The sequence below is a fragment of the Condylura cristata genome, unplaced genomic scaffold (assembly GCF_000260355.1).
Source record: "Condylura cristata isolate star-nosed mole 26May11 unplaced genomic scaffold, ConCri1.0 scaffold00024, whole genome shotgun sequence".
Lineage (NCBI taxonomy): Eukaryota > Metazoa > Chordata > Mammalia > Eulipotyphla > Talpidae > Condylura > Condylura cristata.
The window spans coordinates 6,281,163-6,296,686 of NW_004567125.1; the positions used below are offsets into that span (position 1 = coordinate 6,281,163).

At 49.6% G+C, this 15,524-nt stretch overlaps 1 protein-coding gene across 2 annotated transcripts; it reads left to right on the top strand.

The window, feature by feature from the left end:
- Positions 1-906: 906 nt before the first annotated feature.
- GUSB (glucuronidase, beta) lies at positions 907-15,496 on the top strand. 2 transcript variants are annotated; one of them, XM_004688038.2, is made up of 12 exons: positions 907-1,173; positions 2,577-2,762; positions 2,960-3,141; positions 3,256-3,398; positions 3,848-4,035; positions 4,368-4,520; positions 4,725-4,903; positions 4,995-5,141; positions 7,155-7,239; positions 8,735-8,911; positions 12,336-12,471; positions 13,835-15,496. In XM_004688038.2, exons 1-12 carry the CDS (start codon positions 964-966, stop codon positions 13,999-14,001), a joined length of 1,953 nt encoding a protein of 650 aa, XP_004688095.1. In that variant the 5' UTR covers positions 907-963; the 3' UTR covers positions 14,002-15,496. The 2 variants fall into 2 exon arrangements, with proteins under 2 accessions (XP_004688095.1, XP_012584564.1); XM_012729110.1 differs by lacking the exons at positions 907-1,173; positions 2,960-3,141; positions 3,256-3,398 and having other exon boundaries at positions 2,696-2,762.
- The last annotated feature ends 28 nt before the right edge of the window (positions 15,497-15,524 follow it).

Consider the following 15,524-nt stretch of genomic DNA (forward strand, 5'->3'; position numbering starts at 1 on the left):
TTTCTCTCTCAGGAGGGTAACTTGAATTTTCACTACATTAGACATCCTGGGAGAGGTTTCTGAGTGAAACTGACCTTAGGTTTGGGTTCTTTTACACCTGATAGTACATTGTTTTGTGCAATATTGCTCTGCGCGTCCTTTTTTAAGTCTGTAACTAAGTTTCCACCTCAGATTTCAGACAGCTGTGGTGATTCACAACATACCTCCTTACAAGGAAATTTTCTTGAGATTGTGAGTAATCTAGGGTCAGCATAATTCCTTTTGTGACTAATTAATCAGAGAGGAAATACAATCTACTGATGCAGCAGTCTTGGAGAAGGAATGGAATTTTCAGTAGAGTTCAATCCCCCTTATTCCTAATTTTCAGTCTGGGGTTTTATTCCTGTTGCAAAATGGCAGGGATCCGACTACAAGATTACTGGACCATAAGCCCCTCTCTTTGCTTATGTTACACCAGGAAGGCCAGAAGGGAGTCCGCTCTGTGGGAGGTCAGCCAACCGGGGAGGAGGGGCGAGGCCAAGGGTGAGGAGGCCAGGCAAGGTAGAGGCCTCACGTGGGCACCTGGTGTTCCAGGACCGAGCCTTTTTGAAAAATGAAAGCCCGGCGCAGCCTCCTCAGCGCGGCGCCTGGGGCGGGAGTTGCCGGGGAGTGGGGGGCAGGAAGGCAGAGGGCGCGCGGGCACGGTGGGGAGGCTCAGGCCCCCCGACTTCTCTGTTCAGGGCTGCGGCTGGAGGGCTGCGATCTCACTAGCGCAGAGCGATCTTCGGTCGCCCTAGAGCGGGCGGGCAGGCGGGGGAGCGCGGGGTCCGAGGCCGCCCCCCGCCTGGCTCTGGCTTTAAACCACCGGCGGGAGACGTCAGGGGAGCACGTGACCTGGCACCGCCCCCGGCCCGCCTCCCGGCTGCGGCCGCGCGCCCCGCTGGACTGCGCCTCCCGGAGGTCCGCAGTCACCCTGCGGGAACTATGGCCCGGCGGCCGGCGCGGGCCTGGGCCGTGCTTGGCCCCCTGCTCTGGGGCTGCGGGCTGGCGCTGCAGGGCGGGATGCTGTACCCCCGGGAGAGCCCGTCGCGGGAACGCAGGGAGCTCGACGGCCTGTGGCGCTTCCGCGCAGACTTCTCGGATAACCGGCGCCAGGGCTTCGAGCAGCAGTGGTACCGGGCGCCGCTGCGGGAGGTGCGGCCTCCGGGGGACCGGGCGCGGGCCTGGGCGGGGAGCCCCTGGAGGCCCGGTGGCGCGAGTGCGAGCCTCCCCGGCGTCCTCCGAGCCGCAGGCCTGGAGGTGGCTGAAAAGAAGGGGCGTGAGGCGGTGCCTGGCCGACCGGGAAAGCGGCGCAGGAAGTGGGCGGAGAGCTGGGGCCGGCACGCGGGGCTGCGGGAAGGGCCGCCGCTCTGGCCCCTGCTCCCGCCCCCCCGCGGGGGACTGAGCCTGGGCGCTGTCTGCGGCTGAGAGCGGCGGGTGGGTGGGTAGCTCTGGTCATTACGGGGCCGGCTCCACCCTGCAAGGAAGGACTTTGGTTGCGAAGTTCGGCTTAGAGGACCGCGCTTGGCCCCAGCCAGCCAACGACTCCACTGCAGGTCGCCCCTCTCTCTGTGGCCAGAGACCAGAAGAGGGGCTGAGGCAAATGGGTGCGCCCATCTGGCGGAGCTCTCCTAGGTGCCTTTGAGGTCTTTCCCGTCCAAGATTCCGCGGGCAAGTAAAGGGTCCCATCGCCAGCAAGTGCTCTAGTCAGTTTTCTCTAAAGCGGCCCCTGCCAGCCTTCCTGAAAGCTGCGGCAGCTGATCATCTTCCTCCAGTGTGCCTTTTTGTCCTCAGTCTGGGTTGTGGCTTGTGGCTTGTGGCTCACCCCTTCCATGCAGTCGCCGGTGCGCCCGGCATGAACTTCTGACCCTGCTAGCCCAGGAACACAAACCATCCTAGCAGTTGACCACTCCTCAGCAGCTCCGTGTCAGGACTGTTGCAAGAGGCGATACCGCTTGGTGGACGTTGGAAATTCCTGCCTCCTGGGAGAGAGGGGGTCGCAGGTCCCACATACAAGGAATGTTCCCCAGGCTGCTTGGGGGCTCACTGACCCACAGGCCCCACTCCTGCCTCACCTTTCACCTGACTAGTTCAAGAGTGTAGAGGTCCAAGGGGTTTTCTGAGGGGCTCAGGTATACGGAGTTCTGCCAGGGTGTCCTGAGAGTATCCCTTGGGCCCTGGCTCCCAAGGTAGTCCCTGCCACTCTCCACTCCATGCCGAGCTTTCTTTTTCAAAAAGCACCCATCACCTGACTTGTTCACTGTATTACTCCTAGCACCTAAAACGCTTCTGCGTTTTATTGAATGAGTGAATGACAGGTGTGCACTTCTTGGAGTTGTGAGAATTAAGTGAGCTCCTTAAAAGACATTGGTCAGTTGCTGCAAAGAGTAATAGTGATGGGGTGACCTGGAACCCCAGGGTCTGGGAGAAAGTCATCTTGTTCAGCCTTCTTCCTGTTGGCAGGGTTTCTGGGGGCCTGGTCTCTGGGAAAGTAGCTCCTGGGGCTGGGTCTTAAGAGTCCTCTGTAGTCTGGACCCGAGCCTGCCCTTTCTCCCCAGTCTGGCCCCACTCTGGATATGCCAGTTCCCTCCAGCTTCAATGATGTGGGCCAAGACAGGTATCTGCGCAGCTTTGTCGGCTGGGTGTGGTACGAACGGGAGGCAACCCTGCCCCTGCGATGGACCCAAGACCTGGACACAAGAGTGGTGCTAAGGATTGGCAGCGCTCACTACCATGCCATTGTGGTCAGTGCAGGGGAAAGTGGGTGGGGCTGGTGGGCGGGTGCTGCCCTGGGTGCCCGACTCCCACTGTTATTCCTCCCTGGTGAGGCAATGGGCAGGCCCTCAGCCCCCACGTACTGTGCTTCTCCATGAGGGGATGCCTGAGATGGCAGTGCCCCCTCCACATGCTCTGGCTTGCTGTTCCCTCCCTGTGTCTGCAGTGGGTGAATGGGGTTCATGTGGCAGAGCATGAAGGGGGCCATCTCCCCTTCGAGGCTGACATTAGCAAGCTAGTCCAGACTGGGCCGCTGTCCTCCTGCCGCATTACCATCGCCATCAACAACACACTCACCCCTCACACTCTGCCGCCAGGGACCATCCTCTACAAGAACGATAAAACAAAGTGAGCAGCACCCTGCTTCCCTCGCCTCCCCCGGTGGTCTCCCCATCAAGGGTAGGGCTGCCTTGGCAAAGGTGAGGCAAGGCATGAGCTGAGGCCACTGTTCCCCCACCCTAGGTACCCCAAGGGCTACTTTGTCCAGAACACAAACTTTGACTTCTTCAATTACGCGGGGCTGCATCGGCCTGTGCTCCTGTACACCACGCCCACCACCTATATTGATGACATCACCGTCAACACCGACATGGACCAAGACACTGGTAAGGGCTCTGGCAGGGCCTGCCCTCAGCCAGATCCAGCCCTCAGCCAGATCCAAGCGGCCTTGTTTCCCATTAGGAAAGATGCCCTAGCAAAAAGGCTTCCCCAGCATTTCTTAACCATCACCAGGCCCCATGTACCTAAGAAGCTAAATCCAGCCTGTCTGAGCTGGACTACCCACTTGGTGTACCCCTATTTTGTGAGGAAATGAGATCTATTGAGAGGTGGAGCTTGCTTGTCTTAATCACATAACTCAGGATGAATAGCGCGGAGTCCTGAAACTGTTCCTTCCCCACTGTGCTGCCCTCACTTATTCTCCTCTTGCTGCAGATTGAGCTCAGGAAATAAACTTGTCACTTGGGGTCTCTAGTGGCTACAGCGTGCTCGTAGCTCCCATCTGGACAACCCAGGTCACATCCTCCTCACCTCATCTGACCTCTCTTGTCTGCAGGATTAGTGAACTACCAGATTTCCGTCCAGGGGAGTGAACATTTCCAGCTAGAAGTGTGTCTTCTGGATGAGGAAGGCAAAGTCGTGGCCCAGGGGACAGGAGGCCGGGGCCAGCTGCAGGTGCCGAGTGCCCACCTCTGGTGGCCATACCTGATGCATGAGCACCCTGCCTACCTGTACTCATTGGAGGTAATGGTGGTTTGTTCTGGGGCTACCAGAGGCCCTGTGCCCCAAGCCAGTGGTCCTGGCATCAGCAGGGGCATAGGACAGGACAGGCAAGCATCATCCTCTGAGCTTCCTAGGCCATTGAGTTGATGTGTTTCCAGCCTGGTTTTTTTCAACCTTTGGTGGGGAGGCTATTTTGAAAAGCATCCCCTGGGGTCAGGGTGGGCAAATGGCAGACTCCCTACTTGCCATGGGCGGGCTGCTGTGGCATATGAGGGGCCTTCCTGCTGCAGGGTGGACAGTGTGGGGCTCCAGCCAGCAGGGATGCCTCCTGCCCTGTGCTTGGTGTTCCGTAGGTGAGGCTCACCGCACAGACAGCCGCTGGGCCTGTGTCTGACTTCTACACGCTCCCTGTGGGCATTCGCACTGTGGCTGTCACAGAGAGCCAGTTCCTCATCAACGGAAAGCCTTTTTATTTCCATGGGGTCAACAAGCATGAGGATGCAGACGTGAGTTGGGGCTGTTGGGTCCCTTGGATGCTCTTATCTTCCACAAACCCCTGAAGCGGCTGAGGGTAGATTAGAGCAGTTAAATTGCCTGGTAGGGCCTTTGCTTGGTCTGGTAGAGATCTAATGGGGAGACGTGCGGGGTCTGACTCTAGAAGTGCATCTCTGACAGGAATAGGGAAGGGGTCACTGCCTTCTGCCTCCTAGATCCGAGGGAAGGGCTTCGACTGGCCGCTGCTGATGAAGGACTTCAACCTGCTGCGCTGGCTTGGGGCCAACGCGTTCCGTACCAGCCACTACCCCTATGCTGAGGAGGTGATGCAGCTCTGTAACCGCTATGGGATCGTGGTCATTGATGAGAGCCCTGGTGTGGGCATTGTGCTGCCGTGAGTGCCCAGCACCTATAGCGCTCAGCTCACGCTGCTTGGCGGATCCTAAAGGATTCCCTTTCCCCCCTTCCTTCCCCTTGCCTTGCAGCCAGAGCTACAGCAACGTGTCCCTGCAGCACCACCTGGAGGTGATGGAGGAGCTGGTACGCAGGGACAAGAATCACCCAGCTGTTGTGATGTGGTCAGTGGCTAACGAGCCCACTTCCTACTTGCCACCTGCTGGTGAATACTTCAAGTGAGTGTCCCTGTCTCCCCCTGACTGGGTCAGAAGTGGGATCATCAGCCCCCCCAGCCTGGGTAGGACTTAGCTGGGAGAGCAGAGGTTGGCCCTGGGGTGGGCTTGTGCTGTGGTCAGCATCCCTCCCAGCCCAGACTCAAGGGTGCACCATACCTGGTGGGTTCAGAGGACAGAACGCTTTCCTAACCAAGCTGGTTCCAACCAGCATCTCCCTTTCATACCTGAAACAAAATCCAGTATTAACCTAAGTATTAACCTAAGTCCAGTATTAACGCACAACTTCAAATTTTTAAAAAGTAGTGATTGGCCTGCGATGTAAAGTCATTTCACACTAATGAATGGGCCTGACTAGAAGACCAAGCATAGGGTCAGACCTGCACCTAGAAGCGGAATCGCCCTGAGAGCACACCCTAAGAGCTGATGGGGGCAGCCACCTCAGCTTGCGTGGGCAGCCTTTCCGCCAGTGCTGCACGTTCCTGTGTGCACTGAAACCCGCTAGGTAAAGTTACAAACAAAACTGAGTATGATCTTCCCTCACTTTTTATGGTTTCACCATTCTTGGGAGATTTGGTTTGTGTGAAAACTCAAAAAACCACTTTGTGATGCTTCAGGTTTGGAGTTACACTTTATGGAATCGGCTTATCTCAGCACATAAACAGGTTTTCAATGGCTCGCATACTTTATTCTAAAGTTACTTGTTGTACAGAACTAAAGTTCATGGCCCCATTCACTAAATGCCGGTAACGCCCCTACCCCCACCCCCCTAGGGACCAGGACAGCAACACCACTTCAAGGTGGGGGACTCCCCTTATTGGGGGTATACTATCTCCGAGAGGCTGGCCACCTGGGGTGCTCCTGGGCTTCCTCTCTCTCTCACAGAAGCCGACAGGATTATTTCACATGCTGTAGACGCAATAGCCACATAGCACATCCCAGCTGGTGGAGCACTTTGAGCTGAGCCATTTCTGTTAAATACAGAAAGCTCTGCAGAGTGGAGGCCCCCACCCACACCCCAAGGCCAGCTCCCAAAACAAGACCCAGAGCCCATGGGGTGGAGATGTGGAACTGGGGCTGGTGGGCAGAATGTCTGTTGTGAGGCTGTAAGGAGTACAGGTTCTTAGGAACCGATGCCTGCGATTTCAGATGGGCTTTGGGGGGGAGGAGAGGGAGATGCAGATTTCTAGGGCTGCAGGGATGGGAAGGGTGTGGATAGAGCTGCCCAGACTGGAGGAGCAAATCTGGGCATGGAAGCTGCAGTTGAGAAGTAGTTTGAGACTATGGGTTAGGGGCTTGAGGGTGAGGGTTTCTGACCTGACGTGTAGAAACCACAGCCTTCTACTGATAAAAGCCCCGATGGAGATGGCGAGTGTGAGGGGGGGAGAAAAGGAGCTGTGAGGAAAGAGAAGGGAATGAGCCGGTGACTTGCTGGGAAGGCCTGCCTACACACTGGTCCCTGTCAGAAGCTTCTTCACACCTGCCCTCAGTTAGCACCATTCAGGGTGAACGCCATTTCTTGAGTCTGTCGCTGACTACCCTAGCTCGATTATATGCCGTTACTGTCTCAGAGCCCCGTGTTCCCCGCTTAGTAACCCGCCTTCACTTCTCACTGAAGTTTCTACCATTGATGCATGAAGCTCCATACGTAGCTGTTCATGTCTCTAGTGTGTGTCTGGTACTGGGCACATATTCCCTGTTAAATTAATAGCCCATCCTCATTCACACCCTTCCATTCCTATTTTCAAGTTTTTTCAGAGCCTCAGAGCCTAGTTTTTGGCAGTCCCTAGGACCTTTCCCCTGGTGTAAGACTTTGGGAGGGAGAAAGAATGACATTAGGGGACATGGCCTAAGGGCTAGAGGAACATTTCCTTACCTGAAATGCACTTCGAGGTAGGGCAGTGAGCGATGTCTTGTCTTGGTGGAAATGCGGGGAGGGGAAGGGATGAGCCGGGCATCCAGAGCCCTGCCTGGACTGACAGCACCTGTATCTTCTGCCCCCACCCCTGTGGATAGGACGCTGATTGCCCATACCAAAGCCTTGGACCCCTCCCGGCCTGTGACCTTTGTGACCAACTCCAACTATGAAGCAGACCTGGGGGTGAGCCTGGGGGTCTCCACACCACTTCTGTCTGTGCTCTAGTCCTGCCCTGATGCTTGCTAAAATGAACTGCTGGGAAGAAATGTTTACCCACCAGGCACCATGACTTCCTAAATCCAAGAAAGCAGGAAGGGGAAGATTTAATTCATTTTTAGCTCAGATTCAAATTTTTTACACCTCAATTTAACATGCTCATAAAATGGCAGCAGCTTAAAGACCTCACAGGTGCCTTAGCCCAGTGTTCCTCAAACCTGGTTGATTCTCACAATCCCTAAGGGAAGCTTTTTAAAACATAGATCTCTGGATTCTGGTTTAGTAAATTTAGGGCAGGAATATCAGTTTTAAAAAAGGTTCATTGATTCCACCATGACTGGCTTTGGGAACCACTGACTACAGCCAGCCCCTCTGCTGAGAATGGAAGGGACAGGCTCACTATCCAGCTGGACCACACAGCCTCCCTCACTGTTCCTGGCCACAACAGCTCCCTGAAACAGTTCAGTGGTACTGAAGCTAGAAGTGATGGTTACAAAAGAATTCTCCTTTCCTAGAGAATTGAAGGCTAGGTCTTCAAAGGAAAGTGCTACAGGGAGATTATCTAAGGGGAGGGTGGATGAGAAATGAATTGCTACAAATGTACAAATGTAAATTGTGAACACTGATTTTAACCTGAATGAAAAAAAAAATTTTTATCTTGCCATCTTTCAAGAACACACCTTCAAAGAACACAGTGTGGCACAAGGCTGGCTGTGGCATTCTTGGAAACTGGCTTCCTGTGCTAGTCCTGTGTGTGATCAGGAAAGCCTTTGCCTGGGTACCTGTGCCTGGGTTCTTTAGAAGGCTGCGGATTCACCTGGTGGGTGGTGAACTGTTTGTCCATCCAAAGGCACCTCTCTAACTTCTGCCTGCACCTTCCTGCCATAATTTAGGAAAAGACAGAACATATCAGGCCCAGTGCAGGCTTTGGAGATGCATCAGTTCAAGTGACACTAGATACCAGCTGGGCTGTCCAGTCTCTTTGTGCAGACCTGAGCTCTGTACCTCTTAGACTTATAGCCCTGCTCCTTCATCTCAGCAGTCCTTCCCATGGGGAATTTTCCAACCAGTTTCTGGCCCATAGCACCAGCTCATGGGGCAGCATGTTGAACCAAGATTCTTTGTAAGGAATCTTGTCCCTCAGTTGGGAATAATTCTCCAGGACAGAGAGGGGAGATAGGTGGGGAAGCATTGCCCAGGAAGAATAAAAACCAATCTAGTTAGAACCTGGGCTTTTGCCGAAGCCAGCTCATCGGGCATCTGCTTGGTCTGAGCTCACAGTGCCCAGCCTGCAGCTAGGGGGACGTCAGGTGAGTTATGGACTTGCCCCATCCAGGTCACTTCTCAGCAGCGCATGTGAGCATTTAAATCACTTCCTGCATCTCCCATTTTGTATGCCAAAACTAGTCCTGACTATTCTACAATCTGGTTTTTTGAACTAGCTCTACTGTTCTTGTTCCAGGCACCATATGTGGACGTCATCTGCGTGAACAGTTACTACTCCTGGTATCATGACTATGGGCACCTAGAGGTGATTCAGCTGCAACTGGCAGCCCAGTTTGAGAACTGGTATAAAACCTATCAGAAGCCAATCATTCAGAGCGAGTACGGAGCAGATGCCATTGCAGGATTTCACCAGGTAAGTAGTGAATGGACAGTGATACTGCTCATTGCCCAGAGCTAAAAACATCCTTCCCCGTGTCTTGTACTGATCACAGCCTGCCCACTGCACTTGCAGCTGCCCACGACTCAGGTCTCTGCCCTGTGTGGCCCCCAGAGCAGTCTCCTACTAGCCGCCTAACAGGTCTTCTAACTTGTCTACACCCAGGGCCTTTTGTCACTGGCTTCCCCTGGCTCTGAAGGCAGTTGCCATCCTTCGCTCACTCCTTTCTCAGGTCTTTGTCCTCTGCCTTCACCTATGCACACTGCACTCTTCACTCTGCTCATTGGCCTGGGTTCCGCCTAGAACTCACTATAGTCACCAACTAAATGGACTCTTATTCTGTGTTCATGTCCCTGTGGTGTACCCCACTTGCTGCAGGTGGAGTAAAGTTTCCTCTGCTCAGTCTCCATAGCATTTCTCACCGGGTACTATCATGTCTTTGGCACTCCTTAGTCTGACCATGGGCATCATGCAAGAGACTTCTGTTATTTACTGTTGCTTTGGTGGGCTCGTTTTTGAAATTTAAGGATGTGGGATTTCAGCCACTTAGGAGAGAACAAAACCCTGTTGGCTGTGACTTTCTTTTTCCAACAGGAAAGATTAAAATGCTGTGTAATAGGATGCACTGAAAATAGAATGAAAACCTGTTAATTCGGGCAGTTTATTTTTCCTGTTCTGAAGGTGAATTTGACTGCAGGGCAAGATGTAGATTTCCTTTGTTTTAATGGAAGTGATGTTGCATTGTCTAATCCTAGCCACAGTGGCTATTTCAATTTAAAACTGGATTATGCTTCATCACTCCAGGCACACCAGTAGCATGTGTTGTCCCAATCTCCATGTGAGGCTGGTGCCTCCCGTGTGGACGGCGCAGGTGCAGGCATGCCGCATCTTACTGCGCTTTGCTGTGCTGTGCTGTGCGTATACTTAGATTTTTACAAACTGAAAATTTGTAGAAAAAGTTCACAACTTGCTGAAAGCTCAGATGACAGTACTCTTTAGCAATAATGTGTTTTAAAATTATGGTGTGTATGTGTGTATAATGCTACTGCATTGCCCACAGTGTAAACTGCAGTGTAGTGGAAACACAACTTTCGCATGCACTGGGAAGCCTGGACATGCGTGGAACACACTTCATGTCAACGTTCACTTTATTGCGGTGTTGTGGAACGGACCCACGGTAACTGAGATGGGCCACGGAACATTTCCGTCGCTGCAAAGGGTTCTAGACTGTGGCCTGGGCTCTCAGTTTCTGAAAAGGCACACAGCAGGCACTAAATATTTGTTTTAGGAATGGGTGAAATCTTGGAGCAAGGTTTAATCACTAGCTTTCTCATTGCTTGATTCATCTTTTCGCCAAAGATATGCTGCTTTGTCTTGTGGGGATTTTTTTCATGTGGCTTCTTGACGCTCAGCCTCTCAACCTGCCCCAGCCACCTCACACTTACCTGTCACACTGCTGGGATTCCCAGAGGAAACACTTAATATGCTTCTCCTTGCTATGCTGAGCAGCTACCCACTGCTGTGAACAGGTAAAATGGGGGAAACATGAAGACTATATATGCAAAATTGTTCTCGCTCTTTGAGTGGTAGCCAGCTGAACTTTTCAGAAAATGAGAACCCAGGCCACAGTCATAGAACCCTTTGCAGTGATGGAAATGTTCTGTGGCCCATCTCAGTTACCATGGGTCCATTGCACAACACCGCAATAAAGTGAACGTTGACATGAAGTGTGTCCCATGCATGTCCTGGTTTCCCAGTGCAGCCTACACTGTGGGCAATGCAGTAGCATTATACATACACACCTTGATTTAAAAAAAAAAAAACAAAAAAAAAACACATTATTGCTAAAAAAATACTGTCATCTGAAAAGGAAAAATACCGGATGGTTTCACTCATACCAGGAGTATAAAGGACCAGGGGAGAAAATAATAGTAATAATGAACAACTATATACCAGAGACATTTTACGGGGGTAGGGTGGGGAATGGGATCAAAAACGGTGGAGGGAGGGAAGTGCATGGACTATGGTGATGGCACCCAGGTGATTTGGTGATGGGAAGCCCAGGGGATTACAACTGAGATGGGAAAAGGCACAAAATGATTTTAAAATAAACTAATATATTATTAAAACACACACACAAAGGAAATCTACTTCTTGCCCTGCAGTCCAATTTACTTTCAGAACTGGAAAAAAAACCTGCCTGAATTACAGGTTTTCGTTCTATTTTCAGTTCATCCTATTATACAGCATTTTAATCCTTCCTATTGGAAAAGAAAGTCACAGCCAACAGGTTTTTTAAAAGTGACTTAAGGCCCTCCCCGGTGGTGCAGCAGGTTAAAGCACAGCACTGAGAATCTAAAGCCGCTTCCTCATGAGTTCGATTCCCGCCTGCCCCGGAGGTGACCACATGGCGTGGCAGACCTCTCCTGACCCGCCCGCTGCTCCCCTCAGCAGTGTATTTCGTTGATCTGCCTGTTCTGCACTCCACTCTGTCTCTGGTGAATTCTCTCACCCTCCACATCTCTGGCTTGTATCCCAGTTCTGTATGCACAAATAAAATAAAATCTTTAAAAAAAAAAAAAAAAAGTGACTTAAATCCCACATCCTTAAACTTCTCAGACTTGAGCCCAGCAAAGTAAGATAAGCACAGAAGACTCTGTATCCAAGAATATCTAAAAGATCATTGACTCTTAGTGTGTGACACACACCTCTTCACCAAATGAGTGTGCCGACATGGCCTTCTCCTCAGCTGGCAGTCCCAGCAGTTTCCTCAGGCAGCTTGCTGTGCACCCCAGTCTGTTAGCTTCCCTGCGCAAACCCCCTCTAGCTCTTGCCCTGCACTCATCCTCAACATCACACTTTTTGTCTTTCTTACTAGACTGTAAAACTTGTGAGGGCAAGGACACTCTGCTTTTTTATTTATCACTGTATCTACAGTGCCATAGAAGAGATACTAAATAATTATTTGTTGAAGGGATGAATGTGCTAAAAAGCTGTTTCTTACCCAGATCTGGTAAAAAGGAATCCGAGTCTCACTATTTTCACTGGCAATTATATTTAAAACTTGAATTTTAAATATATTATGCAAAGATGCAATTTTACTTCCAGTGTAGTTCAACTTTAAGATTGGTCTAGTGAGTAGAGATGGAAAAGTAAAGCAAATATCAAAATTATGTTTATAAATAAAGCAGTCACTAATTAAGGTCTTTTATAAAATCCTTTTTGCTCTATACTACGTCATATCCTGGCTGTCTTTGTACCAGCACCAGCAAGTCTTACAGCCACTGCTGCCCACCAAGGACAGATATTTTGGTCATCATCATGTGGATCTTTATTTTTATCTAACCTTTACAATTTTGACAGTCCTGACTATTAAACTATCTCTTTCCTTGAATTCCAGGATCCACCTCTGATGTTCAGTGAAGAGTACCAGAAAAATGTGCTACAACAATATCATTTGGTCCTGGATCAAAAACGTAAAGAATATGTGGTTGGAGAGCTCATCTGGAATTTTGCAGATTTTATGACTGACCAGGGTAAGTAGCAGTGGTTTCCGAAACCAGCATTTCTGATAATTTAAAATTAGCTTTTCAGTTCTGGAGATTTGGTTGCAAGAATACTAGATATAAGATGGGGGTAGGGGTGGGAAGTTGACTCAGTCAATGCTACATAACTTCCTAGGATTAAGTTGCATTTAGCAAACAATAATCAAAACTGCCTGCTTCCCAAGTTTTGTTATTATTATTTTTTTAAATTTATCTTTGTGTAGAAGAACTGGGGTGTAGGCCAGAGGTGCAGAGGGTGAGAGGACTCACCAGAGACAACAGTGGGGAGCAGAATAGGCGGATCTACTGAAACACACTGCTGAGGGGAGCAGTAGGCAAGACACTCCTGTCTGCTGTGCCATGTGGGTCACTTCCCTGGTGGGGATTAAATTCATACTGTGGTGGCTACAGATAACTTCACAGTGCTGCACTTAACCTGTTGTGCCATCAGGTAGGGATTCTAACAAATGAAGTGTTTGTCCAGTGACTGGCATTTATTGTGGAAAAAATTACCCATTGTCTTGAACTTCTTGGTAGGAAAGACCTATTTTCCATGAGTAGTAGCCATCGTCTCATTAGGGGAGGAGAGAATGTACCCTAGGAGAAGCTGTCACAGCTGTGCCAGCTTTGCTCACTCCTGGCTGCAGCTTCTGGCAGACCAGCCAGCAGCTGTGGGGACCCAGCCAGCAGTCTACCAGGAGGGCTTTGAAATCCCTCCCAGGTGGGGCAGGAGGTTAAATAAAATGCAGCACTAGGAGGCTAGCCACAGTTGCCTCAGCATAAGTTCTAGCCACAGCCTCAGAGGTGACCCACATGGCGCGGCAGACCTCTCCTGACCCGCCCAGTGCTCCCCTCAGCAGTGTACTTTGGCAATCTGCCTGTTCTGCTCCCTACTCTCTCTGGTGAATCCTCTCTGCCCCTCCACCTCTGGCCTGTACCCCCGCTCTGTATCATAAATAAATAAATAAAACTTAAAAAGAAAGAAAGAAAGAAATCTACTAGTAGATCCCACCTGGGCACCCACAACTGGTTGGGATTCTAGCTCCTAACAACAGAGTTGTTTCTCCAGAAAGATGAAATCTTTTCAGGGCCACTATAATGTTTTAAACCTTATTCTACAAGTTAAAATTTTAGGTATTTTCCCTGCTACCATTCAAAAAACGAACACACTGGGGACTGAGATGTTCTGGGAGTGACAGTATTAATCTTTAACCGATTAGGTGGCCACTTCATATACCAAGTAAGCCTGAACTGTATTAAGACGTTTCTGAGTATTGCACAGCTTGGTTGGCTCCAGATTGGTTGCAATTTGGCCCACCAGAACTCATCTGAAACACTTGTGCCTTGTTTCTAGGACCAACAAGAGTATTGGGAAACAAAAAGGGAATCTTCACTCGTCAGAGACAACCAAAAAGTGCAGCATTCCTTTTGCGAGAGAGATACTGGAAACTTGCCAATGAAACCATGTACCAGTCAGCTGCCAGGTCATGGTGTTTGGAAAACCACCCATTTACATTTTAGAACAGAATCCATCTCTGTACTGAAGAGAGACTAAACACCCCACCCTCCCCAAGGGGTGATTCCACAGCAGCTTCACAAAGTTTCTGTTCTGGATTTTGTAGTCTTCTGACAGATGGGTAACACTGAGGTGAAAATTAAAAGCATTTATAGTATGGAAATAAAGAGTTGATATAAAAGTGACCATCCATTAATTGAATGACCTGTGTTGCTGAAAAACATCTGAAATTGTTTGTGTACTGGCTGTCTTCATAGCCTTACCTGCACAAGAGCCAGGAAACCTGACTAACATTCACATCACATGCAGGGTTGCTGCTCCCAGGCCATGTGCACCCACAGGAGCAGCTCCACGGCTCTGGCCGTCTTGCTTGCATTCCAAACCAGGCCAACCTTTTCTGAGAGAGCAAAAGACAACTGCTGTTAAACTGCCCAGATGAGCATAAGTCCCAACAAATTTAGAGAAAATGGTACCACGCCAGATAAGCAAGGTCTACAGTTTCCACATAGCTGATAACTAAGCAGTAACAATTAAGAGTGAATTGTAAGGGATCTTAGAGGTTGCATTCTTCTAGGACACTGTTCCAACTTCAACTAGAGACTAGTCTTGACAGGAATAAACAGGTAAGCAAAAAGCTCAGTGGCCCCATCACAGCTGACTCCATTCAGTATGACACCTTTTTAAGCTGGGCTGGGAGTGCTTCAGGCCTCGTACCTCTGGGCACTGCTCCCAAAGGATGGTCTTTTCTTACAGAAGCTTTCCTTTCTTCATAGGCTCCAATAAAGTAACTAAGCTACATGATTCCCAGGATCTCACTATTCATTAATCCTGATTTAAAGCTGAATGCTTTGGAAAAATACTTCTTTCAGTATCCAATGAAATGGAAGACCACAAGCCAATAGTTTTCATATAGAACTTGATTCACTTCACTTGTGGTTATCACATATACATACATACATGCCCATCAGTCTTCCTTTCCAAAACCCAGGAAACAGTACTGATACATTAAACTCATTTTAGTGGGTATTTTTGGACTACTTAAATAAGAATGTACTCAAGATTTCCAGTGGTTCTGTATTTCTTGTTACCACTAAACTTTAATAAGAGACTTCTAGAGTCTCATATTAAGTTCTGTGTTACAGCTTAATGTCAAAGAATAATATCAAAAAGTCTACTTGATAAAATGTTTGAGATAAGGTTCATTTGTTACATATTAAGGTACAGAACACATTTGTTTTATGCAATTAAATATTTCAAATGGACTCATCTCTCTTGAATATATTACCTTTCTCTAAGGCTGTATGGGAAAAACAGCTGATTATACATTCTGTGTGCTTATAGACCTGTAAGCAGTAACACCTTTTGTTAATTTTTGACATTTTCAAACTCACCAACTCCAGAATCTCTCTGGATCCTGTTTGTGTCTTCTACAAGTTTATAAAGATAAAAGTAATTATACCTGTAGAAAAAAAAAAGCAAGTATACCTGTAGAAACAAGGTCCTCTTTTTTGAAATGCACAATTGCTGA

Coding starts and splice junctions, on each gene's coding strand:
- GUSB (XM_004688038.2), top strand. CDS start 964: ATGGCCCGGCGGCCGGCGCGGGCCTGGGCCGTGCTTGGCCCCCTGCTC. Junction 4,036..4,367: donor CCTACCTGTACTCATTGGAG/GTAATGGTGGTT, acceptor GGTGTTCCGTAG/GTGAGGCTCACCGCACAGAC. Junction 12,472..13,834: donor AGATTTTATGACTGACCAGG/GTAAGTAGCAGT, acceptor CCTTGTTTCTAG/GACCAACAAGAGTATTGGGA.